The sequence below is a fragment of the Castor canadensis genome, chromosome 16, assembly GCF_047511655.1.
Source record: "Castor canadensis chromosome 16, mCasCan1.hap1v2, whole genome shotgun sequence".
Taxonomy (NCBI): domain Eukaryota; kingdom Metazoa; phylum Chordata; class Mammalia; order Rodentia; family Castoridae; genus Castor; species Castor canadensis.
Window position 1 is genome coordinate 67,092,214 of NC_133401.1, and position 25,034 is coordinate 67,117,247.

Consider the following 25,034-nt stretch of genomic DNA (forward strand, 5'->3'; position numbering starts at 1 on the left):
AGCTGAAGGCAAATCCAGGAAAAACTCTCTGCCTTTCCCTTTTTGCCTAAAAGCAGGATACAAGTTCTCCTTGACTGGAGATGACTCTGGACTCTTCCCAGCTGAGATGATACCAGAGGTGACTGTGGACAAACCTGCCACTATTAATTCCCCAGGTACGAAAAAGGAACTCTCTTACACTGTTGGTGGGAATGTAGACTAGTACAACCACTCTGGAAAAAAATTTGGAGGCTACTTAAAAAGCTAGACATGGATCTACCATTTGATCCAGTAATACCACTCTTGGGGATATACCCAAAAGACTGTGACACAGGTTATTCCAGAGGCACCTGCACATCCATGTTTATTGCGGCACTATTCACAATAGCCAAGTTATGGAAACAGCCAAGATGCCCCACCACTGACGAATGGATTAAGAAAATGTGGTATCTATACACAATGGAATTCTATGCAGCCATGAAGAAGAACGAAATGTTATCATTCGCTGGTAAATGGATGGAATTGGAGAACATCATTCTGAGTTAGGTTAGCCTGGCTCAAAAGACCAAAAATCGTATGTTCTCCCTCATATGTGGACATTAGATCAAGGGCAAACACAACAAGGGGATTGGACTATGAGCACATGATAAAAGTGAGAGCACACAAGGAAGGGGTGAGGATAGGTAAGACACCTAAAAAACTAGCTAGCATTTGTTGCCCTTAATGCAGAGAAACTAAAGCAGATACCTTAAAGCAACTGAGGCCAATAGGAAAAGGGGAACAGGTACTGGAGAAAAGGTTAGACCAAAAAGAATTAACCTAGAAGGTAACACCCACGCACAGGAAATCAATGTGAGTCAATGCCCTGTATAGCTATCCTTATCTCAACCAGCAAAACCCCTTGTTCCTTCCTATTATTGCTTATACTCTCTCTACAACAAAATCAGAAATAAGGGTAAAATAGTTTCTGCTGGGTATTGGGGGGGGGGGCGCAGAGGGAGGGGGCGGAGTGGGTGGTAAGGGAGGGGGTGGGGGCAGGGGGGAGAAATGAACCAAGCCTTGTATGCACATATGAATAATAAAAGAAAAAAAAAATTCCCCAGGTATACTGACCTTCCCACTCTCCTTCCTCCTTCCCAGGTAGCCTAAAACTGACTTCCTTTGTCCTGTTGTATCCTTTTAAATGCATTCTTCCTTTGTGAAGGTGCTGTCAAAGCCAAGTTCTAACCAACCATGCAGTTGCTCCTTGTTTCTCCCTTGTAGCTATGAAGTCTACATGTTAATAAACTTGAGTTTGTTATTATTTTGTTAAATCTGATTTTTTTTACAGCCCCCCCCAAAAACCTAAGAGAGGAGAAGGAAGAACACATTTTTCTTCTCTCATACTTGCACACTATAGTTGCAATGTAAACATCTTGGCTCTCTCAAGCCACCAGGGGTGCCTCCCTACACTGGGAAGAAGGCTGTGGCAAGGTACCTTCCTCTGTACTTAAGCCTTTGTTTTTGCTACCCCTGTTCCATCTCACTGGAAAGCTGGAAAACTGCCTGCTAGGTTGGGTGTCTCTCAATGGCCCATCTGTTAAAGTCATGTCCTATTGGGATGTGATGGAACCTTTAGGAGGTGGGGCCTAGTAGAAGGTCCTTGGGGGGTTTTGGGGCCCCAGCCTCTTCCTCTTTCTTTTATGATTCCTGGCTGATGACATAAAAGGTTTTGTTCCACCATGATGTACTGCCTCACTACAATCCCAAGGTCATGAGGCCAACTGGCTGTGAACTGGAACTGTCAAAACTGTGATCCAAAGTAAGTTATAAGTAATATATAAGTTTATACCTCAGATATTGCATTACATAGGCCAGCCACTGCTGAAGAATAATTCCAAGACAGGCAGCCATCACTGGCTGTCCTGCCCTTCAGGCTATCCTGGGTCTCAGCAGGCAGCTGCTACTCCCTCACTTTCTCCAGCTGCACCTGGGATCTCCATGAGTAGGGAGCACAGGGGTTGACAACAGCCCGCTCTGCATTCCCTTCTGTCCTCCCCATTGCAGATTCCCCAGCCCCAAGCTTTCAGATGAATTCCCAGCCTGTACTCAGGAGAACTGGTTCCCACACAGGGATTAGTCAGCCAATGGGGCTGGAATTTGTGGTTTACTGCAGATAGACCTCACCTATAAAAATCACTGGGTAGATTTTAGATGAGGATTTAGCTTCTTCAACAGTTTTAGGCATATTCAGGTTTCATATTTCTTCCCCAGTCTCAATTTAAGTAAGCTATATTATGTGGGGACCAACAATGCCACCACCAAGATTCCACCTCCTAATCCCCAGAACCTAAGCATATGTTACCCTATAAAGCAAAAGGGATTTTGTAGAGGTGTTCAGGGATTTTGCAGATGTGATTAAAGATTCTGGGGTTGGGAGATAATCTTGGATCATTTGGGGGAACCCAATATGATCACAGAGATCCTTATAAAGAGGGAGGCAAGAGGGTCAGTGATACAGGGAAATGGTAACAGGAAGGGAAGAGGAGGAGAGACTGATTGAATTAAAGAGATTATAATGCCGGTATTGAAGATGAAGGATGGGGGATGGGCAAGAACCAAGGAATAAGAAGCTGGAAAAGGAAAAGAAACAGACTCTCCTAGGAAGCAACACAGCCCAACCAACACCCTGATTTCCACCCAGTAAGACTTCTGACTTCTGGAACTATAAGATAGTAAATTTTGGTGGGGGTGGTGCCAGGTACTGAATCCAGGGCCTGTGCTTGATGAGAAAGGACTCTATCACTGAGCTACACCCCCAGCCCAGTTTGTGCTATAAACCAAGTTCACTGTAACTTATTGCAGTAGTAACTGGAAATTAATACATACGTAGCATTCTAATAAAGTATATTTTGTCCAAATTCTTAAGTTTATGGGCTTCCTTCTTTTAAAAAATACCCCTGCTTTAGTATAAGTGCTCCTAACATTTTATTTCCAACATGGCTTACTGGAGCTTTCTCTCTTTTGTTCTGAGTCACTTTTACCAAAGGTATGCTTCTATTTTTGGATCTGTTACTCTTCTCTACTGTTCCCTTGTTTTCTAAGGAATTAACCTTGGCCTTTTGTTATTTCCTTCTGCCTAATTTCCTGATTTCTCTAGAGTTCCTTTTCTAACTTACTGAATTGGACAGTTGGCTCATTAACTTTTGCCTTCTTTCAAAACATTTAAGGCTTTAAATTTCTTTCTGTGCATTACTTTTGCTGCCTACCACAAATTCCCATGTATGTGAGTATTTCAATGCTCATTCAGTTTTATATTTCCAATTTCCACCGGCTATAGTTTGGACCTTAAGTGTCTCCCAAAGGCCTGTGTTCAGTGTGTTAAAGGCTTTGTCTTCAGTGTGGCACTAGTGACAGCTGGTGAACCTTTAAGAAGTGGGGCCGAGGGGGAGGTTTTCCAGTCATTGGGGATATGCTCACAAAGGGGATATTGGGACCCCAGTGCCTTCTTCTCCTTTCTCTCTTTTGTGTCCTGGCCATGAGGTGAACAGCTTTGACCCACCATGCATTCCTGCCATGATGTGCTGACACAGACCCAAAAAACAGGGTAATTGGTCATGGGCTAAAACCACCAAAATCACGAGCCAGAATAGATTTTTTCTCTTTATAAGTTGATTACCTCAGGCACTTGTTATAGTTATGGAAAGCTGACTAACAAACCATTTCTTCTTTGATACATGAGTCACTTAGAACTTTATTATTTCGATTACTGGGCCCAACAAATAGGAGGCATTTGATAATGCCATCATAATAATAATATCATCATCACCATCATCATTCAACTTGCTATCTAGGAGAGCAAAGGGTGCCTCTGCCTTCTTTGCCTGTTTTTCTGGAGCTAGACTGTAACACAGGTCCTACCTTGAACCCCAAGTGCATAGAGACGAGCTGAGAAACTTGGTCTTGTCTGTCCAGGTTTATGAAGTTCTAGTATAATGAAGTCACAAGCACCTGCCCAAAGCAACTATGCACTGTGAAACTGGCCAGCACCAGCCCTCCCAGGAATCTAACTTAAGGCAATAATCTAACAACAACAACAATAAAAAGACACATCCATATGTGTCTTTTCTTATAATGAACTATAGAGGTAATCATCCCCTGAAAAAACAACTTAAATATCAACATATCAATTTATAGACACTCATAATTTTCATCAGCATTATCTTGATGGCTGCAAAATATTCCTTTCTACTCAGAAAGCAAAGATCAGGAAGATCGTGATTTGAAGCCAGCCCGAGCAAATAGTTCGTGAGACCCTATCTCGAAAAAACCCATCAAAAAATAAGGTGTAGGCCCTGAGTTCAAACCCCAGTACTGAAAAAAAAAATTCCAGTAATATATCACATATGACTAAGTCCCCTGAAAAATAAAGCACTTAGCAGAATAAGCAGACAGAGAGCACTCAATAAAGACTAGCAAGTATTATTACTTTCATATTACAGAGGAAAGAATAGCTATTTCCCTTTTATCATGGGACTGGGGGGCATGGTTTCCAGTGTCTTTGCTAATATAAGTGTTGCAGGGAACATCTTGAAAGGTGTCATTCTGCACACGTGAATATACTGCAGGGTTAACTCCAAGGAACAGAATTGCTAGATAGAGGCATATACCTTTTAAAATAATGCTAGCTTTATAATAAAAACATACTTCAAAATATCCTATTATTTCCAACTTCTTCCTGTTAGCCAAGGCACTGTGTTGTATATCTGCATATTTGTTGTAAGGTGCTTTGTAAGGAATGGAAACTCCAAGCTAAGCTTCAGTCAGACACAGGCCAGGATAAGAAGGATCTTCATAGGTATGTGAGCTTTCTGTTATTGAAACAAATAACTGAGATAATGAACGTAAAAGGAGAAAAGCTTTATTTTTATTGTGGCTCACAGTTTCAGAGGTTTCAGTCCATGGTTGCTTTACTATGTTGCTGGGGGCCTGTGGCAGTACAGTACATCATGGCAGGGAGTGAGAAACAAATAGAGAGTGGAAGAGGCTGGGATTCCAGTATCCTCACTCAAGAGCACGCCTTGAGTGACTTAATTGCCTTCCTCTGGGCCCCACCCCCTAAAGGTTCTATCACCTCCCAATAATGCCAAAGGCTGGGAACCAAGCTTTCAACCTATGTGCTTTTGGAGGGACATTCAAGATCTAAACTATAGTAATAGGTTCAAATGCCATTTTTCAGCACTAATAGAATGAGAGTGGATACTTCAGTTTCCATGTCTATAAAATGGATATGAAACCTATACCATGTTGCTTAAAGATGAAATAAGATAATATATAATCATCCCTCGGTATCTGCAGGGATTTGGTTCTAGGATCCCCTATAGATGCCAAAATCCTCAGATGCCAAAGTCCCATAAATAAAATGGCACAGTGTCTGCATGTAATCTATACTCATCCTCCTGTATACTTTAAATCATCTCTAGGTACTTACAACACCTAATGCAATACAAATAGCTGTTATGCTGTTTTGCTTAGGGAATAATGACAAGAACAAAGTCTGTACTTGTTCAATACAGACGTAATTTTTTTCCCAAATATTTTTTCAACTTGTGGTTGGTTGACTCCACAGAAGAGGAACCTGCAGGTATGAAGGGCTAACTGTATGTGAACACCACAGCTGGAGAACCGGAGTGAGGACTATTAGAACAAAAGCCTTACGTGGATCTTGCCCTTGACGAAGGTGGTGATATCTTCCTCATTATCAAAGATGGACAGTGTCTGAAGCAAGTTGTTCTCCAGCCATTCCCAATGTTTTGTGATCTCTTTGCGGGAAGAACCTAGGAGAAGTTTGGTAAAGAAAATTCATGAAATTACCACGTCTTAAACATAAATTCAAATAAGAGAGATTAAAATGGGTGACCTAACTTGCTATATTTAACTAACTACAATCTTTAAGCTGCTTGTTAATCTTTTCCTTCTTAAACTTTATATGTATATAAGAAAAGTAATGAACAGTTTTGGTAAAACAAAAAAACAAGAAGTCAGATAGAATTGCAGGAAGTCATGCGGAAGAGAAAGTCTCCACCCCTCCCAACTCCAAGGGAGGTGGCATCACTAGTCCCTCTGTTTCCTAGAAATGGTATGTATCTGCAAGCTTATGAGTTTATCAACTTTTTTTTCCAGTTGAAAGAACATAAGGTGGTCTTTCATCCAGATGTGTCAGCAGACAGACAGACTGTGTAGAAATGGCTCTACTCTGAGACTCAGGCGTCCAAAGGTACCAGCTGAAGTTTCTGTAGGATGCCAAGCCCCTGGCCAGGGGCTCTGCTGGACAGGGAGTAGCCCCTGCTCCTCTCTTCAGCTTCTCCCAGCTGACCTTCCCCCTACTATCTGCCCGCCTAGGAGGCAGCTCCTGTCCTCTGCAGAGAGGGCACTGCAGGTCTAGAAGAAGTGGAAAAACTCAGAGAAGGCAGCACAATGTGACTGGCAAAGGGTAGGAGGACTTCTTGCTCCCATGGAGGAACTGAGAGAGCAGCCCTAGGAGGAGAAGCACAGGGTTTGCACTGGGAAACCTTTCTGAATAAGTGAACAGAAGATACCCTGCATTCTTCTCACTGTCCTAGGGTGGGACAGTTCATGGACCCCAGCAGGCCAAGTTAATCATGTAGCCCAAGGAAAGCCCCAAGTCTTGGTGTGCAGAGAGCCTCAGTTAGGAAACAAGTCCAGTTTCAGTGCTGGGGATGGAACCCAGGGCTCACACATACTAGGCAAGCACTCTACCATTAGGCTATACTCCCAGTCCTGAAGCAGACATTTTTCTAAGGCACCTAATCCCTCACCACCCCATCCTTCCCTAACTGGCAACACTCTTCTGTCAGCTGTACACATGGCTCTGACCCCTTCCTGGTCAGGCTGGGAACGTCTCCAACAGCAGCTGCTCATTGCTATCACAGCCTATCTTAGTAAGAGCTGACTGGTTTCTTGATATCTGCTCAAGGAGTTCACCAACCTAACAGAAAGAGCCTCAATTCCACAGAAAGATCCTCCCGCAATGGGCTTAGGTGATGCCCACGTGAAAATGACTGCCCCAGAATTACTCCACTTACAATGAGTCACACCAGGCAAACAGAATTTCCCTGGAAGTACCTTAAATCATCCATAAATTGTCTTTACTTCCTTTTCACTTTCTTTGCATTTCTATTATGGCATCATTGCCCTGATCTAGTTGGTAGAAAAGGGATTTCTTTCACCCTTTCTCTCTTTTTGCTAAGAGCTCATGATTGAATTTGGAAATTAAGATTACACAGGATGCACCTCACTGCATTATTTTCTTTTACACACACATTCCTGCCAACCTAAAATAGATGAAGTTTTCACTCTGCCTGTATGAATTTGTCAGCATTGTAATTATAAATGCTTGTACTTCTGCATTTAAAAGGAGTTTTATTTAAAAGTAACTTAATAGTCAGAAGGAAACAGACTGTGCCATCTATGTTAGGTACTGGGAATAAAAGGAAGGTACAGGTAATCAGACTGTTAAGTGCTACTTCTGTGTTCAGGACTTTCCATGGATCTTCTTTTGTTCCAAGAACACTGTGGAGATAGGTACCATTACTTTCATCTTATAGGATGAAGCTGAGGCACAGAGAGTAAGTTATTCAAAGTCATCTAGCTGGGAAGTGACCAAACTAGAATCCCAGCCCTGGCTGCCTGGATGTGGAGCCTCTCCTTGCCTTTAGGAGCTCTAGTCTGTAAAAGCACATGACATGATACAGCCATGTCAAGTAAGAGGGAGGGTGTGGCTGGATCTGGGGAATCTGGGGTTTCCCACGTGACATCCAGATGGGCTCTCACAGAGCAGTAGCACGATGCACAGAGCCAGGCAAGGTGGGGTTGGAAACCTCAGGCTTTGCAAGCTTGTTGGCTGCCACCATGTGGGCTGGGGAGGGGCAGCCAGGAATGAAGGTAGGAGGACCCTGGACATCCTTAAATGCCAGGCTAAGTGTTCAGGATCATCACTGGGCAGGTGCCAGCAGGACTGTGTCTGGTTTTGGTGATTGCTTCTGGGATCCAGCCCAGATGGTGGGGGACAGAGGCACAGGCAGAGATCAAGGAAGGCAGTACTGATTTGGGGATTACAAATACAATTTTAGCAAGTAGGTGAATCTGAAAACATGGAATCCTCAATAAGGCCCAACTGTATGTAATTTGAGAAAGGTGGATGGGAATGTGGTGCTGGAGAACCCTGAGTTGAGCCCTTGGAGTCACGTAAGGCTGTCCTCTGCCTGCCCTGTCCCTGGGAACACAGGAGCTGCCCCCAAGCTGGAGAGATAGTGCCTCTGTTTCCCTCTTGCTGGTCTGCACTATGCCATCTAAATGAGGGGCAGTGTGAGGTTCTCAATGGACACCACCCCACCAGGAATGCAGGCTGAACATTCCTTCCCTCCTAGAGGTGACCTCATAACTTAGGGTACCTACCGCATGCCACTGTCCAGTAGACTTGCGAGTCCTGAGTCTGGTGCAGGATGCGGTAAGGGGCCACTCGGGCACTGGAGTCCAGCACCACATCCAGAGTGCCTACAAGGAGACCTGGGATCAGAGCAGAGAGATGTGTAGGGTAAGAGGCTGGCTGTGCTGACAGGCTCCGGGGCTGGAGCCTGGAGGAAGGTAAGCCAGGATGGCAGGAAGTCCAAGCGAAAGTAGGGACACACATCCTGAATTACCCTCAAGGTCAAACAGCTTCTTTTCTCTTGATGGCCTCCAGCCAGATCCTGATCTCTCAAAAAAATCCCTTACTTCTTCCCGAAAGCAAGTGCTTATTTTCCTGGCTCAGAAACACTTGTGGGCAGGGGCACATGCAGGCTTGACAGGACTCAAAGCTTAAACAATTCTGGGAGGCTCTTTCAGAAAAACACAAAATTGGATTGAAAACAAGTATTTATTTATTTAGTGTTGCTGGGGTTCAGACCTGGGGCCTTGCTCATGCTAGGCAACACTCTACCACTGAGCTATGCCCCCACCCAAGTATTTCTTTAACAAGAGGAAATACCCATTTTACAAATTAAAATAACAAAGAACTATACCACAATATCACAAAAATCCAGAAAAATAACACAGTATCTTTTCTATTACTGTTGTTGATTTTGGAGACAGGGTCTCACTACATAATTCAGGCTGGCCTCAAACTCAATCCTCCTGCCTCAGCCACTAGAGTGCAGGGATTACCGGTGAGCATCATCACACTTGCTTTACACTTATTAACACAGCTTCTATTAGCTGCCTGACACATCTCTTAAAATGTTCCCCTTCCCTCTGACTTTTGGCAGTGAATTGTTTGCTTCTTCACAGGACAATAATTTTGTAACATCATCTTCCATATTAAGAACTGTAAGACAACAGTAGTTGTTCTTCTGCCATGGATTGCACATTTTTATTTCTGAAAGTGGAAAGAAGTTTCCTACAGCCTCAAGAGTCATGGCTGAAAAGGACACATACATTTCTAGAGCTGTCAAGTTGGGAAAATCCTGATGGAGTTTTTTCATCTCTGAACAGAAGCATTTTAGGGCATTTCAAGTTTTCCCTCTCACCATGTGCATCTACCCTTTGAACGGATGGCACGTGTAGTTAGCCTCTGGTAGTGCTCTGTCAATGTCATTATTTCCTGACAAATCAGCAGGAAATACTTCCATTGCTGTCTGATTCACTTTTCATTAAGTAAGTGATGAAGCGATCTAAAATCCTTCTTATTCTTCTTTTTTAAAAGAAGAAAATTTGGAATGGTCTGAACATATGCTCCCATCTTCCTGATGATACTACAGGCAATTTCTATTGATTTTATTACTGGACTTTAACACTTTTGTTTCCTAGTCCACTCTTTATTTTTGGCAGTACCGAGGTTTGAACTCAGGTCCTTGTACTTTCTAGATAGGCACTCTACCACTTGAGTCATGTCCCCAGCCCTTTTTACTTTAGTTACTTTTTGGATAGGATCTCACATTTTTGTCCAGGTTGGCCTCAGACTAAGATCTTCCTACTTATGCTTCCTCAGTGGTGGGGATTACAGAGGCTTACCACCATACTCAGCTTGTTTGCTGAGATGGGAGTCTCAATAACTTTGCCCAGGCTGGCCTCAAACTGAGATCCTCCTGATCTCAGTCTCCCAAGTAGCTGGGATTACACACACAAGCCACCACACCCAGTCTAGTCCACACATTTTTAATCTTATTTGTTCTCCAGGCTTTAATAAATACAACGAACAATTATAAAACAAGGTACTCTTTACATACATCCAAATCAGAAATTTGATTTCTCACTTGTTTTAAATGTTCTAAAATGTATCTCTAAATTAACAATTAAAAGGGCATATTTGGGGTTTATAGAGTTTGGAATAAATCTTTTTGCACTGTTTATGTTGAGGGCTCTCTTTCGGTTTTGGAAATTTTATTTAGAGTTTAAACTGTTGGCAGAACCATGTGGCGGAATCTGAAAGCTTTTCAATGGGTTGACCACCTCATCACACTTTAATGAAAAGTCCAGGATGGCAGGTTTTAAAAGATGGCTGGAATAACTGTTTCACTGACAGTTCTCTCCAGGGGAGACAGTGCTCTCCAGGGGAGACATGATGTCTATGATGGCACAAGGAATGCCATGACAGAGGCCAAGGCAGGAGGCACAAACATAGCTGGAGGAAGGTTAGGGGAGTTTAGGAAATGGCTCCCTGGGGGATGAGGGGGTCTTGGGAGCTCAGTCCTGGGGGACACAGAGAGATGGGTGATGTAACAAAAGCCACTTGCCACCCACTGCCTGGTTTTCCTCAGTGGGCTTGCTGAAGCTTCCAAGGTTGACCACTGGACTCTCTAAAATGAGGTTGTGGTTAACTCTACTGAACAGCTTGGTCCTGGAGACAGGTCCCAGCCCTGTGACTCTCCAGGCCCTTTGGGAGGGAGCCCAAGAATTGAAAGGAACACTGTGTTTTCTTGGAAATGGTACAGTCGCTTCCACATTATGAAGTATGGCCCACGAAAGGCTGGCAGCAGAGGTCACCCGTGGGAAGCCTCCCTGGGCATCTGGCAGGACTGTCTCAGCTGTTTGAAAATCAGGACGTTTCACAGAAAATTCTTCCGGTAAATTGAAAGATCTGGCAGCACTGGGATGCATTCCTGCACGGTAACAATCAGCACCGGGAGGAACACAAGCACTGGGTTTCCCTCAGGGCAGCCCTGGGCATGGCTGAGCTCTGTTCCAGCGGGTGGGTGCAGGCCAGGGGAGCAGAGGGGCTTTGCCAACAGCTGCTGAGAGAATGCCCAGGGGACCCCCCAAATCTAGCGCCACACGACTTCAGCGGTGGTGCTCCACAAGGGGCACCTGGCTTGGTCACGAGAACACTCCACACTGGTAATTAGTTAATTAGTGACCCACACTTGGGTTAGCAGCTCTGATGGCAAGAAAGGTGGGCGAGGAGAAGCTGGAGGAGGGAGGCCTCTGATTTTCATAGAAGGGCTATTCTTGAGTGGAATGGGAGTAAAGGAGGGGGCAACACGTAACGTGTGCTTGTGACATTTAGGGAAACTGAGGCAGGCAGCGGCTTGGGAGTTCTCGCAGACTTGCAGCCCCAAGAAGCCGCACACGTGACGGCAGGATGCCGGATCTCAGCAGAGGCCACCGGCAGTGTCCACTTGGTGGCCCTGCCGCCCAGCCGGAGCGCCTTCCTTCTTTGAGCCCCGCGTCCTCCTCCTGCCCTCCCACCCCGTCCCGCCCTCCCAGGCGACCCCGGCCAGCTTCACTTCGCGCCCCCGCGCTGTCGTCACCTGCTCCCTCGCCTCGCCTCGCGCGCGGCTCCTCTCGCACTCCCGCCCCCGGCCTCGCGCCGCGCGCTGACGTGCGTGTCCGCGGCGCCGCGCCGACCCGGGCCTGCCCCGCGCGTCCGTCCCCGCCCGGCCGCCCGCGCGCCTCTCACCCGTCAGGCCTCCGCCCTTGCCGTGGCCGCGGCGCCGCTGCAGCACGAAGAAGGGATTGGCCCGCTCCGTCACCCACAGCGCGTTGGCCACCAGCACCTCCTCCGGGCCCAGCCACATCGCGGGACAGCTCTCACAGGGCCGAGGCCCGCGAGGCGGAAGCTCCCGCCACCGTCGCCGAGCCGGAGCCGAGCGGGCGGGGTGGGGCCGGAACGGCCGGCTAGCCCGCGCCCCCTGGTGGAGGCAGAGGGCAGCAAGACGTAGGCCCGAACCGCTCCGCCGCGCAGGCCCCGTCCCCACCCGGGCGCTCCGCCCCGCCCAGGCCCCGCCCCCTCCCAGGCTCCTCCCCGCCAAGTCTCCGCCCCTGGCGAGGCTCCGCCCTCGGATCAGACTCCCCCTACTGGGGTTCTGTCCCCGCCCAGGCTCCGCCCTCATCCAGGCGCCCCCTCCCCCCACCCCGACCGGGTACCGCCCCCAGGCTCCACCACCCGACTCCCTCGACCTCTGCAACCTGCCTAGTCTCGGAAGAGGGGCCTCTCTGCCCTGAGGACCGCCCAGTCCTAAGGGCAAGGGGACCGGGGGTGCACAGAACAGGGGCTCCGGAGAGTTTAGAGAACACCTGTCCAGAGTTTGGAGAGAAAATGTAAAGAAAGAGCCCTTTAGCGATAGATCCTTGGCCAACCGTGCAACTCAGTGCATGTTGATGTTGCGCGGGGCGTCTGCAGAAGGGTAGGCGGTAATTCTCAGATGGCGACACTTGAGTTTGATTAGAGACATTTTTTTTTCATTTTTCTTTTATTATTCATATGTGCATACAAGGCTTGGTTCATTTCTCCCCCCTGCCCCCACCCCCTCCCTTACCACCCACTCCGCCCCCTCCCTCTCCCTCCCACCCCCTCAATACCCAGCAGAAACTATTTTGCCCTTATTTCTAATTTTGTTGTAGAGAGAGTATAAGCAATAATAGGAAGGAACAAGGGTTTTTGCTGGTTGAGATAAGGATAGCTATACAGGGCATTGACTCACATTGATTTCCTGTGCGTGGGTGTTACCTTCTAGGTTAATTCTTTTTGATCTCACCTTTTCGATTAGAGACATCTTCAAGAGCCAATGGTGGTTGGCGGAAGGCTCCCAGGAGACTAGTGTCTCGGAAATCAGTGCAGTCACCTCGCCTAACACATGGGGTCACTGGGACTGGGTGGCCTTGGGGTTAGGGTTACCTCTGGTCCCTAGAAGTAGGGGTGATTTCTGTGTACCCCGGGGCAGGCAACTTGCCTTACTGCGGATGTGGATCAGTGTTCCTTCCCCCATCCCCCACCCCGTGCTGGTCTGCAGGGCACAGAACCACTCACTCACAGTCCCAGCCCTGGGCATGTGCCACTGTACCATGAAGCAACATTAACTTGACCATTAAACGTGGCCATTGAGGGGTCTGAGTACCAGGCATGGGGGATAGAATGGTGAACAAGACAGTACATGACCTTCAAGTCAAGGGTGCTTAATTCTCTCTGGGACAACAGGTATGAATCCATAATGTGGGGAGGGGGTGAGCAACTGGGATGTGGTATCACCTGCTGGCCTGAGCCCCAAGGAGGGAAGGGAGTTCATTAGAATGGTCCTGGGAGGCTTGAGCTGGTCTTGAATTGTATCTCTTGTCACTGGCATTCAATGATCTTAGTATGACAGATGTAGGTATGGTTCAGAGTCTTCTGAAAACTTGCTTGCACCTCAATCAACTTTCAAGATGTACAGGCTGGCTTTCCTTAAGATTTTGGAAGCATAAACTGATAATGTCATTATGCTCGCTACAGAAATCTACTCTCAAGAATTTGAAAGTACTGTTACCCCCTGAGAGGAGGTAATGGGTTATCTTGGATGTTTTTGTTACAGGGGCTCTCAAATTTGAGCATGGGCTAGGGTCATAGGGCTTTGTGAATCACAGATTGCTGGGCCCTACCCCACAGCTTAACACATTCATTTGGTGATGTTGCTGCTGTGGTGGAGACTACTCTTTGAGAGCTATTCTGTATTAGAAGGAAAAGAACATTTTATGAGCAGTTAATATGTGCTAAGGCTACTTCTTTTTTTCTGTGATATAGTTCACATTCCATAAAATTCACCTTTTTAATAAAAATGCACCATTTAGTGCTCAAAGTTGTGCAACCAGAATTGCTATTTAATTCTAGAACTTTTTCATCATTCCAAATGGAAACCCTGTATGCATTAGTAGTCCCCATCTCTCCCTTGCCCCAGGCCCTGGCAACCACCAATCTGCTTTTGTCTTTATGGCTCTATTCTGGACATTTCATGTACAAGGGATCCTACAATATGTGGCCTTTTGTGTCTGGCTTCTTTCATTTACCATAATGTGTTCAAGATTCATTCATTCATGTTGTAGTATGTGTCAGTGCTTTTCTTTTTTTGGGGGGAATGGCATTTGAATTCAGGGCTTCGTGTTTGCAAAGCAGGCGCTCTCCGGCTTGAGCCACACCTCCAGGTCATTTTGCTCTGGTTATTTTGGAGATGAGGTTTGAAGAATTGTCTGGGCTGGCCTCAAACCGTGATCCTCCTAATCTCAGTCTCCTGGATTGCTAGAATTACAGGTGGTGAGCATCAGTGCCTGACTATTTTTTTGTGTGTGTGTGTCTTGAACTCAGGGCCTTCACCTTGAGCTATTCCACCAGCCCTATTTTTGTGAAGGGTTTTTCCGAGATAGGGTCTCATGAACTATTTGCCTGGGCTGGCTTCGAACTGTGATCCTCCTGATCTCTGCCTCCTGAGTAGCTAGGATTACAGGCATGAGCTACTGGCATCCACCTGGCAGGGTTTCATTTTTTTTATGGCTGAATAATTGAATAATATTCCGTGTTATGGATATGTCACATTTTGTTCATTCATTCATCACTTGATGGGCACTGTTATTTCCACCTCTTGGCTATTATGAATAATGCTGTCATAGACATTTCTGTATGAGTTTTTTTGTGAACTTGTTTTAAATTCTTTTCTATATACTATATATGTAAAGAGTGGTATTGTTGGGATATACGTTAAGCTATGTTTGACTTTTTTTTTTTTTTTTGAGGTACTGGGGTTTGAACTCAAGGATTTATGCTTGCTAGGCAGGTGCTGGAGATATGCCTCCAGCTGTATGTTTGACTTTTTGAGCAACCACCAAACTGTTTTCCAAAGCAGCCATGCCACATCACATTCCTACCAGCAGTGTATGAGAGTTCCAGTTTTCATCCATTGATGCAGGTTATTGTCTGTTTATTATAGCCATTCCTAGAGGGTGTGACGTGATATCTCACTGTGGTTTGGATTTGCATTTCCCTAATGATGAATGATGTAGAACAGCTTTTTGTGTGCTTTTGGTCTTATTTTCTTTAGAGAAATACCTATTTATAACTTTCATTTTAAAATTGGGTTATCTTTTTATTTTTGAGTTTAAGAGTTCTTTATGTGGGTTACATACACATTATTGGAAACTACATTGTTATTGGGTATGAGATATTAAGCCTACTAATTTTAAATCTAATCTGCCCCTCCCAGATCAACACTATTGGGTAGGTACTTTGTGATTTTAGAGATGTAAAAACTGAAATCCAGACAGGTGAAATGATTTGCCAAGTTTACACAGCCCATGGCAGAGGTGGTACTGACATCCAGACCTTTATAGCTCTAGCTCTTTCCCACACATTTGGACTCATCAGCTTCTCATTTGTGTAGAATGGTGATGCTGAATGTGCCCTGGGATGTAGCAGTGGAGCTGTGCTGTCTAAGGCAATTGGTGCAGCCTTTTTCTGGGACTGTAGGAGCTGGTCTGTGATAGCCATGTGCCTCCAATTGGCCTTGGGAAGTAGACCAGCTCTTGTGCTAAGGGGCTATGGGCACACTGAATGGAGCATCACTGGAGGAAGCAAAGCTGGCGGATGTATTCTAGTGTCAATGTTTGAAGGCCAAATCACACCACACCTGACACAGGTATCCCCCAGGCACTTTAGCCTTTGAGAACCATTACAGTCCCCTTTTGCTTTAGCCAATCTGGGTTTTCTGTCATCTGAACCAAGAGTCCTTACTGGTACATGTCATTACCAACATTACTCCATGTGGTCCAAACAGCTTTTTCAGCAGGTTTTTATTGAAATGGTTATATTAGCAAATTCCACACGTACAGGTATACACTATTGGCATGTAGGCATATTCCACACAATTTCACTATTAATTATACTCACATCATCCGTGTGGACCCAAGACACTTCCAAGGGTTGATGGATTTGATTGTCATGAAATCAGCTCACGTTGTACTTTCATGTATTTGTGTTCTAGACAAGGTAATTCCCCCTGTAGTGAGCCCCCAAAGTAAGCTAATGATCATTTTACTTCCTGATATTTGATGTGTGTTCTTTCTGGCACAAGCATTCCAATGGGTGAATTAAAACTCAAGTGCATAGTTTCCTTTTCATCCCTCAAGGTGCTTCTGCACCTTACCATTTGCCACATTTACATATATCCCAAGCTTCCCCCACCCCCAGATTACCTGTGCTATGGTTAGAAAAATAGTTTTGTATGCCATCCTCTGAGACGTTGTGCATAGTTAGCAGGAACCCGAAGTTAGAGGGGCTCTTTGAATGACCCAAATATGAAAGGTGTAACCTTAGTGTTTTCTATGAGTATAAAAGCTACTGAGGGTCAAAAACAATTGTGACATATGTGGCCTAGGATTTAAGTCTCTTCTTGTGCAGAAACAGGGTATTTCTATGAGGTGATGGTGCTCTCCATGCCCCTACATCATCTCCTAGCTCAGAGTTTTTTCCTGTTTCTATAAGCACACTGGTCCAGTTTTCTTGGACAGAGAGAGCTATTGCCACTCTGGAGTCCATCTTGCTTCTTATGTTGGCTCAAGACACGAGATTCTGGCTCAAGCAACAGCCAAGGGAGCCCATCTTCAAGCTGTGTCAGCAAGCCAGGCCAGGACTGCCAGGGATGAAGAAGAGAGGTAGAGTACTCTCCACCCTTCTCCACGTGGCATGTGTCATCATAGGCTGGGCCCTCTACAAAGGCGCTGGGACATGGAACCAGGCTACACCTAGTGACCAGGCCCATCAAGCATGGCCACTGGTCAGCAGGAGCAGCTTGCTCACCTGAAGGAAAACAAATGGCTTGGGATGTTATATTCTACCTAACCCTCCCACCTTTTTTTTAAAAAACAAAGTGTGGTTCAGTAGCTTCCAGTCATTAGAAAAGTCCTTTAATATCACATAATGTAAATATACTTGGACTTAATTGTGGATGAAGGATAATTCCAAAAGCAAGTTAGAATTCAGGTTATGCTGGGTTAAACTTGTAAAAAATAGCTCAGAACAATCAATCATCTACAACTCTCAACAAGTTGCCAGTGGCTGTAAAGAGAGGCATATAGAAAAGGCCATGACTGCTGACAGTGGTGAGGAACTGATGAAGGCCAAGGCAGACTTGCCAAATGACCAACACGTCCGCTCCCCCTCCACAGGTGCCTTACCCAGCAAGTGGAGTTTAGTGGACTGGTGAGAAATGAGTAGCTTCAGCCCAGCATCCAATGGTCCAGGAACTGGAGGGTCCACCTCAGCTCAGAGAAGTGTGCCGATCATGGTCTCCAGTTCTTGGCTTTCCACAGAATGGGATGTGTAGTTTATAAAGATGCTTGCTGCTGAGCTAGGCCACCACCCTTAGCTCCAGGTTACCAGCAATGCCTTCCTGGGGTTTGCTATTTCTGAGAAAAACATTCCTTTAGGCTGCCAATCTGTGCCACTTCAAGCCCATCTTTTGTGGTATATACATGTGCAAAGTCTACAGAAGGAGAACAGTGGGGCCCAGAACAGGGGTCTGAGCAATGCCAATAGCACTGAACCTTTCTGGAAGTTTAATACTCAAGTTGCATGAAGTTCAAAGGCCTTTTGTCATAGAGTCTCTTCATTCTTCCCCAACTGAGAGTGAAGAAAACAGAAAAAATGGCTTGTGCCCTGGGGTGAACTGCAGTAAGGAGAACCCAGGTGAAGGGCTGGGTAGCTCCCTCAGGGCCTTCTTAGGGCTATCAGAACCATGCCCTGGATGCAGAAATGTCCTTTTAGCAGCAAAGCTGAGGGCTCTCTCCCCTTCCATGGTCACTGCAGGTGGCTGCTTCTGTCCTGTGCCTGCTGGAGGCCCACCTGGCCAGTCTTTTTCAAAGCTGTCTTCCTTATGGGTGATCTGGATGATTCCCAACTCTGCCAATGCCCTGGAGGAGCTCCATGGCTACCAGGGGTCTCCTGACCCCAACCTCCACCTCCCTCCACCAAGCTTCAAGAGGCTGGTGTGAACTGAGAACGTGGTACACCAGAGCGCTGAAGGGCCAGTCAGAGACAGGGTGTCTGCAAGAAAAAGTCACCCAAGGCACAGGCTCAGGGGCTCCTGCATGTTTTGCTTTTCCTGCTGCTTCGTAGGACAGCTCCATGCTGCAAATGCAAGGATCTTGCTTTCAGCCCACTTCTTCCAGTCCTTTTCCTATTGTTATAATACTTAAAATCTATAAGGCATTTTCCCAGTACTTCAGCAGGGACCTGAAGCACATCCAGGGTTAATACATGCTCATCCTTTTTCCCATGGGTCAACAAGAAGGTTGTGGAAGCTTTGGAATGCCATATCCACAAGGCCAAAACAGAAGCCCAAACTCCACGCATCTTTGAAACAAGTGCCCTTCTCAGGACGTGGCAGGGAAGGCACTTGAATTAAGCTGTGTCAGAACAGTCACCTCTGTGATAACGGTCCCTTACTCCTACCTCCTCACCTCCCTTAGAGTGGGAGAAGACAGTCTGACCACATTAAATTCCATCCCGGGGCACTGATGCTGCAGATCAAGAGCTGGTCATGTGCCTTTCTTGAATAGGGAAATTACCCTCAGTGGTTTTTCTAAGTCTGTTGCCTTCAGTTGTTCCTTCTGTCTGTACCTTACATGTCAATACCTCATGTCACTGGACAATTCCAGACCTACTGTGGCTGCCATCATCCAAACTGAGGATATACCTCCAACGAGCATGAGTGTGGATGCCTTGTGTATTTATGTCTGTGTGGGGTGGGGAGAGGGGATTACGAGAGGCCCTCGAAGGATGGTGACTGCATGGAGACTACTTTGGTAGGGCTGTGTGGTGTGTCATTTGAAGCATGACTTCCTAAGAATTCTGATGAGGAAGGGCTGCACCCTGACTACTATCTCCTCAGAAATCTCTGAGATCAGTGCTGCATCTCTTTGTGTCCCTTTAGTGGCCCTGGCAGCCCCAGATCCAAAGTGTCCCCCTGAGGACTCTTTCTGTGTCCCACACAATCACTGAGGTTGAAAACCTGGCTTCTACTTCCACCAGCTGGCTCCTCTCTTGCTTTCCTTACTTTTTCTCAGTGGGATCTGGGGACTATCAAATGCCTTTGCCTTGGCCACTGAGGCAGGTCCCAGCACACTAGGCACTGCAGTGCCTATCTGCCCTCTTCCCCCCTACGCAGCTTGTTCTCTTTCCAGAGACTGGAGCCTGGCCCTCCATGAGCAAAATCTCCCCTGTCCAGGAAGTGCAACCCGTCTCTCACCAATGGCGCCCTCAGCCCCATAGCTTTTGCCCTGCTCCTGCTTCTCCTGCAGGCCTTTCCTTCAGGCCTGCCAGGGGCTACACTGCCATCCTCTCCATCTGTGCCCTGGGGACCCCTCTTCTGGTTGTGCATGGGTCAGTTTTCTAGAACAGCTAAAACTTTTATTTTCATCATGAAAATTGAACCCAGGGGCTCATGCATGCTAACGAACTGATCTACCACTGAGCCACACTCCCAGTCACCTGTGGGCCTCCCCCTGCAAGTATATGTGTTGGCACACAGTGAGAACTTAATAAAGGTATGTGGGCAAAACAAACTTTACAGTTCTACCCTTCCTTTTAAATGTCACATCCTTAAGTTCAGCATTTTTGTTTCTTGACATTTATGAGCAGCAACCACCTGTCCTGATGACTCTTGATATGAACCACTGCCCAAATAGTAAAAGCCAACAGCAAGACAATACATGGATTTTTCTTTAAATAAAACCTGTGTCATTTAGCATATAGATAAATGAGCACATTGGGTGTAAGAGGTAATGAAAATGACAGAAGGGCTTAGAAAGCCCACGGGACATGTCAAGTTAGTAAAATTCACTAATCTTTTTAACAGCTTTCCCATCACATCTTTTGGCAGCTGGGGCTGTTGCCACATCAGGGCAGCTCGGAAGTGCAGTCTCAGCCACATGGTCCAACAGTTGTTCAGGAAGGTGCCACAAGGGTGTCCCTCCAAACCAGTCCCACAGCCCAGGACAGGAGGTAGGAGATGGAGTCCAGATTCAAAAGGAAGTCTCCCAGGACCTGTAGGGAGTTTTTAACTGTTGGGTGGGGCAGCCTGTTTTCCAGAGACGGGAGCAGAGGCAGAGGCCCTGGGGGGATATATTCAGCAGCAGCAGGGACCTCAGGCTTGCACTTCCAGGTCAGTCACCTCTCCTCTCTGCCTTCAGTAACAAGAAGGGAGGCAGCTAAAAGCAGCTCCTCCTGTAGGGTGGTAAAGGTCCCCAAAGCTTAAGCTTTGCATTTTTATTGTTACAGCCCAATTCCTGGCTGATGCTCTGGCTGCTCCAGACCCTGCTCCACATGCATCCTATGGCATATGACAATACTTCTGTACCTACCTCTGCCTGGGGACCTGCGATGGAGGTGGAGCAGGAGAAAGAAGCTAGAGACAGGCCCAGCTCAGAGGGGTCCACCCTGAAGGCACAGAGGGTTGTGGTGTAAACAGCTTACTCTTCGGCCCTTTAATTTCTTCAAACAGTCCTCTCTGCCCCCCCACCCACCCCACCCAAATGCTTAGTATGCATTTCCTGACTAATACCAACTGAGATACTCACGTGTTACCAAAGAAACCACTCTCTGTGCCCCAAGTGTGCCTGCCGTGGTCAACACTCTGATCCCTGAGCTGCTCATACTGTCGCCGCTGACAAGTGTGACCTCACAAGGCTGGCACAGTGAGCAGCCTCACCATTCTGGCTCTGTGCTGGGGTCCTGGGGTGACTTGGCAGGGGTGTCCTCTCAGCATAGCTGCTGGTAGGAGGCTATTATCTGGGATTAAAAAATGCCATCCTCTCTACTCCTAAGCATGCAACCTTGATGAAGAAGTTAGCATCCCTCCTGACAAAGATAAGACATTCTGCTGCTGAGTCGGAAGGTGGCCCTGATTTTGAGGAAAAGGGGGTCAAGTTGGGATCTGGTGCACTATTCTGAGTAAATTTCCTTGTAAGAAAGCCTTCTTGGCTGTTCTACAGTGAACATGTGCCCTAGATTTCCTGGAAATTCAAATACTATATTGATCAAACTCCAGTACCAAACCACCAAAAACAAAACAAAACAAAACAAAATCAAATACTATATTGATAGATTTTAGAAGGCTCAATTTAAAAAACATTCTCAAGGAATTTTATTCCTTCCCAACAAAGAAACTCTCTAGAGTAGAGTTTAATGTTCATGCCTTTGTAAGACTATGGAAATCAGGAGAAAATGTGGTGCTGGGATGTGAGTTTTGGTTTGGAGAACATGGCAGCAATCAGAGGCGAGTTATATCTATCTGGTGAGCCAGACCAAATACAAGTGTGCGTATCTGCCTGGAGCCCTGGCAAGCTGAAGTTTAATACCCTGACATGCTCTCACTGAAGACCCAGTGGGCAAATCTGTCTTTCTGAATGATGCTCTCTTAAAACTTTATCAAAAATATTTTATAGTACGACTATAAAAAGAAAAACAGAAGCCCTTGGCAAATAGTAAAAAGCAAAAGCGATTAAGACCTTAAAGATCTGCCTTGTTCCAGCCTGAAATTATTAGAGCAAGATTCTGCTGCCCACCGACAGCCACATTCCTAAAGGCTGTCATCGTCCTGGTTCTCTAAAGGTTTTATTTTGGGCACATCTTGTCTGAGGCTTCTTAGTGACATGTTACAAGAAAAGATGCTGTTAAGGAGGAGAAGCCACACATGGGAAGATGGCAAGTGTTAATTTCAAACTTACAGTTCTACAGAGCCAATAAAAATAGCAGGGCAAGGGAATCATGTCTGCTTGGTTTGCTGTCAAGTCCAAGGCTTCTGGAGACTGAAGTTGCACTCTCAGAACAAGGATCCAAATGCCTTTACACCTCTACACAGCTCCAATCAGTAAGGAGAAGCAGACTAAATTATGATGTGACATTTTGCAAAAAGGGTGTGTATTTTTTTTAAATAAATTTGTTCATGTGGGTCCCATGCTGGGGTTACTTGCAGGTAAAAAGGTTCCATTGTGTTAACCTGATGTCATCCTGGGTATGTGGGAAGAGCACACGTCCCCATTGTGCACCATGGTGGCCATCACATCCTTTTCTGTAAGCCTGGCTGCCAGTACTTCAGTTCCTTCTTCATGCTGGCACCGAGGCTGGCAGGAGGAGGCTGGGTTGGACAGTGAAGACTGAAGAAGGGTCCTCACCAGGTGTTTAGCAGCAGGAAGTTGGCCTGATCATCTGATAAGACACTTAAAACCATTCTGATGTTGACAACTGCTAAGCCATGCCCCCGTGATCAGTATGCCTAGGGTTACTGCTGGGCCACCTCACTCAAGCACATACTTCAGTGGCTGTCCAGTGGACAAGCCCCAGGCTGTGGGTACAGGGGAGCTTTCAGTTTTTAGTGGTTACAATAAATACTTGTCACCTTCTGTCATGCTCAACATGGACACTGAAAAATGACAAAGCAGATGACTGTCTGTCCCTGCACACAGACCCTGGTCCCTCTGGTCTGTGTCTTCCAACATTGAGCACTGGTGGGAAATACGGTGGTCAGACTCAGAAGAGGTACAAAAGGCAAACCTTTCTCTCAGCTCCCTATAGAAAAAGGCCCTTTAGCATGAAATAGAACAAGGGACAAAGGACAAAGTAGAGCAGGTCCAGGAGCTGTGACTTGGCTCGGCATTGGTAAGAAGCTTTACCTGCAGGCTTTAGTATGCAGTGTAAGTGAGGATCACAAAAAGTATTAAAAAACCCCAATGCCACCCCAACACAGAATAGCATGTGATTATTCAGGGACATGTTTGCAATGCATTATTAACCCCCGGCCCCAGCCTCTTCTCTGCAAATGGCCAGGCTTGTTGGGTACCCATGTTCAGTGGCCGGCTTTGGGCGGGCATTCAGTACCACAAGGCTCACCTGGGCAATAACACTGTCTTCAAAGCCTCACCTTGGGGGAACTTTGCAATTTAACCCTGAACCCCAACCTGTACTTGGAAGTGCTGTCATTCTTCCAAAACGGACGCTGACAGAATACAAAATAAGAAAGGTGATCATAAATCAAATCACAAAAGAAGTGACCCCCAACAGCCCATTTTTTAAAAATCAGGTTTTGTTCTCATCATACATGTCCAAAGAAGGCTCAATTGTGGAGAATTCACTTTCATACACCAGGCTCCGAGGTGACAAGGAGTTCCGGTGAAAGAAGTGACCACCTGAAAAAGAACAAGAAAAACAAACTTAGTGCAGGTCATCAGCTTGCATTTCACACAGGGCTTTAGAGGAGAGAAGGTGGAATATCTTTGAAATGCCACATTTTTTCAGTTATCTTCTTCATTTTGGCCTCTTAATCATTGCACAAAGGAAAAGAAAGCAGGTATCACTCAATGCAAACTCACTTTGCTGTATTGTGGTGCTGTAGGTTGAACCCAGGACCTCATGTATGGTAGGTAACACTGAGCTATATCCCCAGCCCTGTGAGCACACTTTAAACACACACATCTGTTCCCACGTTTGGATCTCTAAGGGGGTTACCACTGTAGCTGTTCAAAATAGAAGCGGCCTGGTGCTCTTAAAAAGATTCTGAAGACTTCTTTCTAGGGACACATCACAGGAAGAATTTCCTAGCCTACCACTCCTCTCTTGAGCACCTGTTCTGGACCCACCCTTGGGGTGTAGGTGACCACAGCCCTTCACTGCAGACATAGGGATTCTGTGTTGTGATTTTGAGGATCTGCTAATATGTTTAAAAGTCTATATGAAAGTTGTAACTTCACATATTTTAGTTAATTAAGTCCATGTGTTCTTTCTTTATGAAACAGGATCTTGCTATGTACCACAGGCTGGTTTTGACCTTGTGATCCTCCTGCATCAATCTCCTGAGTGTTGGGATTACAGGTGTATGCCATCATGCCTAGTTCTCATGTGTTCTTAAGACCAACAATCTTCAGTTTCCCTTTCTCAGAGAGAACTTCTTTTTGCTGATTCAGTATTTACTTTTATGTCTCTAAATGGACCTATTTTGGTCCTTCCCAATGTTTTTCAGTCTTAAGATTTATTGAGGTCCTACTATGGTAGATTAGAAGTTTATCCTATTTCTACCCACCCTCTCTCCCACATAATTCCCATTCCCCCATACAATTGTATTTTGAAAATTATAAAACACTCAGTGTTTACATTATTTGACTATTTGTGCTACTCAGAACTAAGCCATCCTTATGTTTCCTTTTCTGCACAAACCTGTTTTATTTTTATAGCTTTATTGAGGGAAATCTGCACATGTTTAAGGTGTACAGTTTCAAGAGTTTTAATGTATATACCAATTAAACCTTCACCAGAACCAAGACAATGAACATCCCATCGCCTGCCAATGTTCCCTGATGCATCTTGGTAATCCCTTCCCCTTCTTCCCACCTTACTCCTATCACCAGGGAAACGCATTAGTTTACATTGTTCTAGAATTTTATATAAATGGAACCATATAGTATATATTGGCTCTTATAAGTAGAGTTGCTGTGAACATTTGTGTGGAGACTGTGTGTAAACATATGCTTCATGTCTCTTGGATAAATACTTAGGAGTGAGATGACTGGGTAGGTATATACTTAATTTTTTTGTGGGGGGGCAGCACTGGGGTTTTGAACTCAGGGCCTTGCATTTGCTGGCAATCTACCACTTGAGCCACACCCCTGCATCATTTTTGCTTTAATTATTTTTCAGGTAGGGCCTCACATTTTTGCTGGGAACTGACCTTATATCTCAATCCTCCTATCTACAGCCTCTTGTGTAGCTGGGATCACAGGCATACACC

The 25,034-nt window shown here is 45.9% G+C and overlaps 2 protein-coding genes across 5 annotated transcripts in view; both read right to left on the minus strand.

The window, feature by feature from the left end:
- Tbc1d9b (TBC1 domain family member 9B) overlaps positions 1 to 12,136 on the minus strand; it is a 42,470-nt gene extending 30,334 nt beyond the window's left edge. For 2 of the 4 annotated variants that reach the window (XM_020164202.2, XM_020164200.2), the window contains exons 1-3: positions 11,915 to 12,136; positions 8,437 to 8,547; positions 5,677 to 5,795 (exon numbers count right to left, since the gene is read on the minus strand). In XM_020164202.2, coding sequence (XP_020019791.1) covers positions 5,677 to 5,795; positions 8,437 to 8,547; positions 11,915 to 12,032 — 348 coding nt within the window. In that variant the 5' untranslated portion in view covers positions 12,033 to 12,136. The remainder of the gene's footprint in view (positions 1 to 5,676; positions 5,796 to 8,436; positions 8,548 to 11,914) is intronic. The other 2 variants (XM_020164204.2, XM_020164201.2) reach the window with 1 other exon arrangement.
- A 3,883-nt stretch (positions 12,137 to 16,019) lies between these two features.
- Positions 16,020 to 25,034, minus strand: part of Rnf130 (ring finger protein 130) — a 114,896-nt gene continuing 105,881 nt past the window's right edge. The window contains exon 8 of the mRNA XM_074057469.1: positions 16,020 to 23,439. Within this exon, the coding sequence (XP_073913570.1) occupies positions 23,330 to 23,439 (110 nt within the window). The 3' untranslated portion in view covers positions 16,020 to 23,329. The remainder of the gene's footprint in view (positions 23,440 to 25,034) is intronic.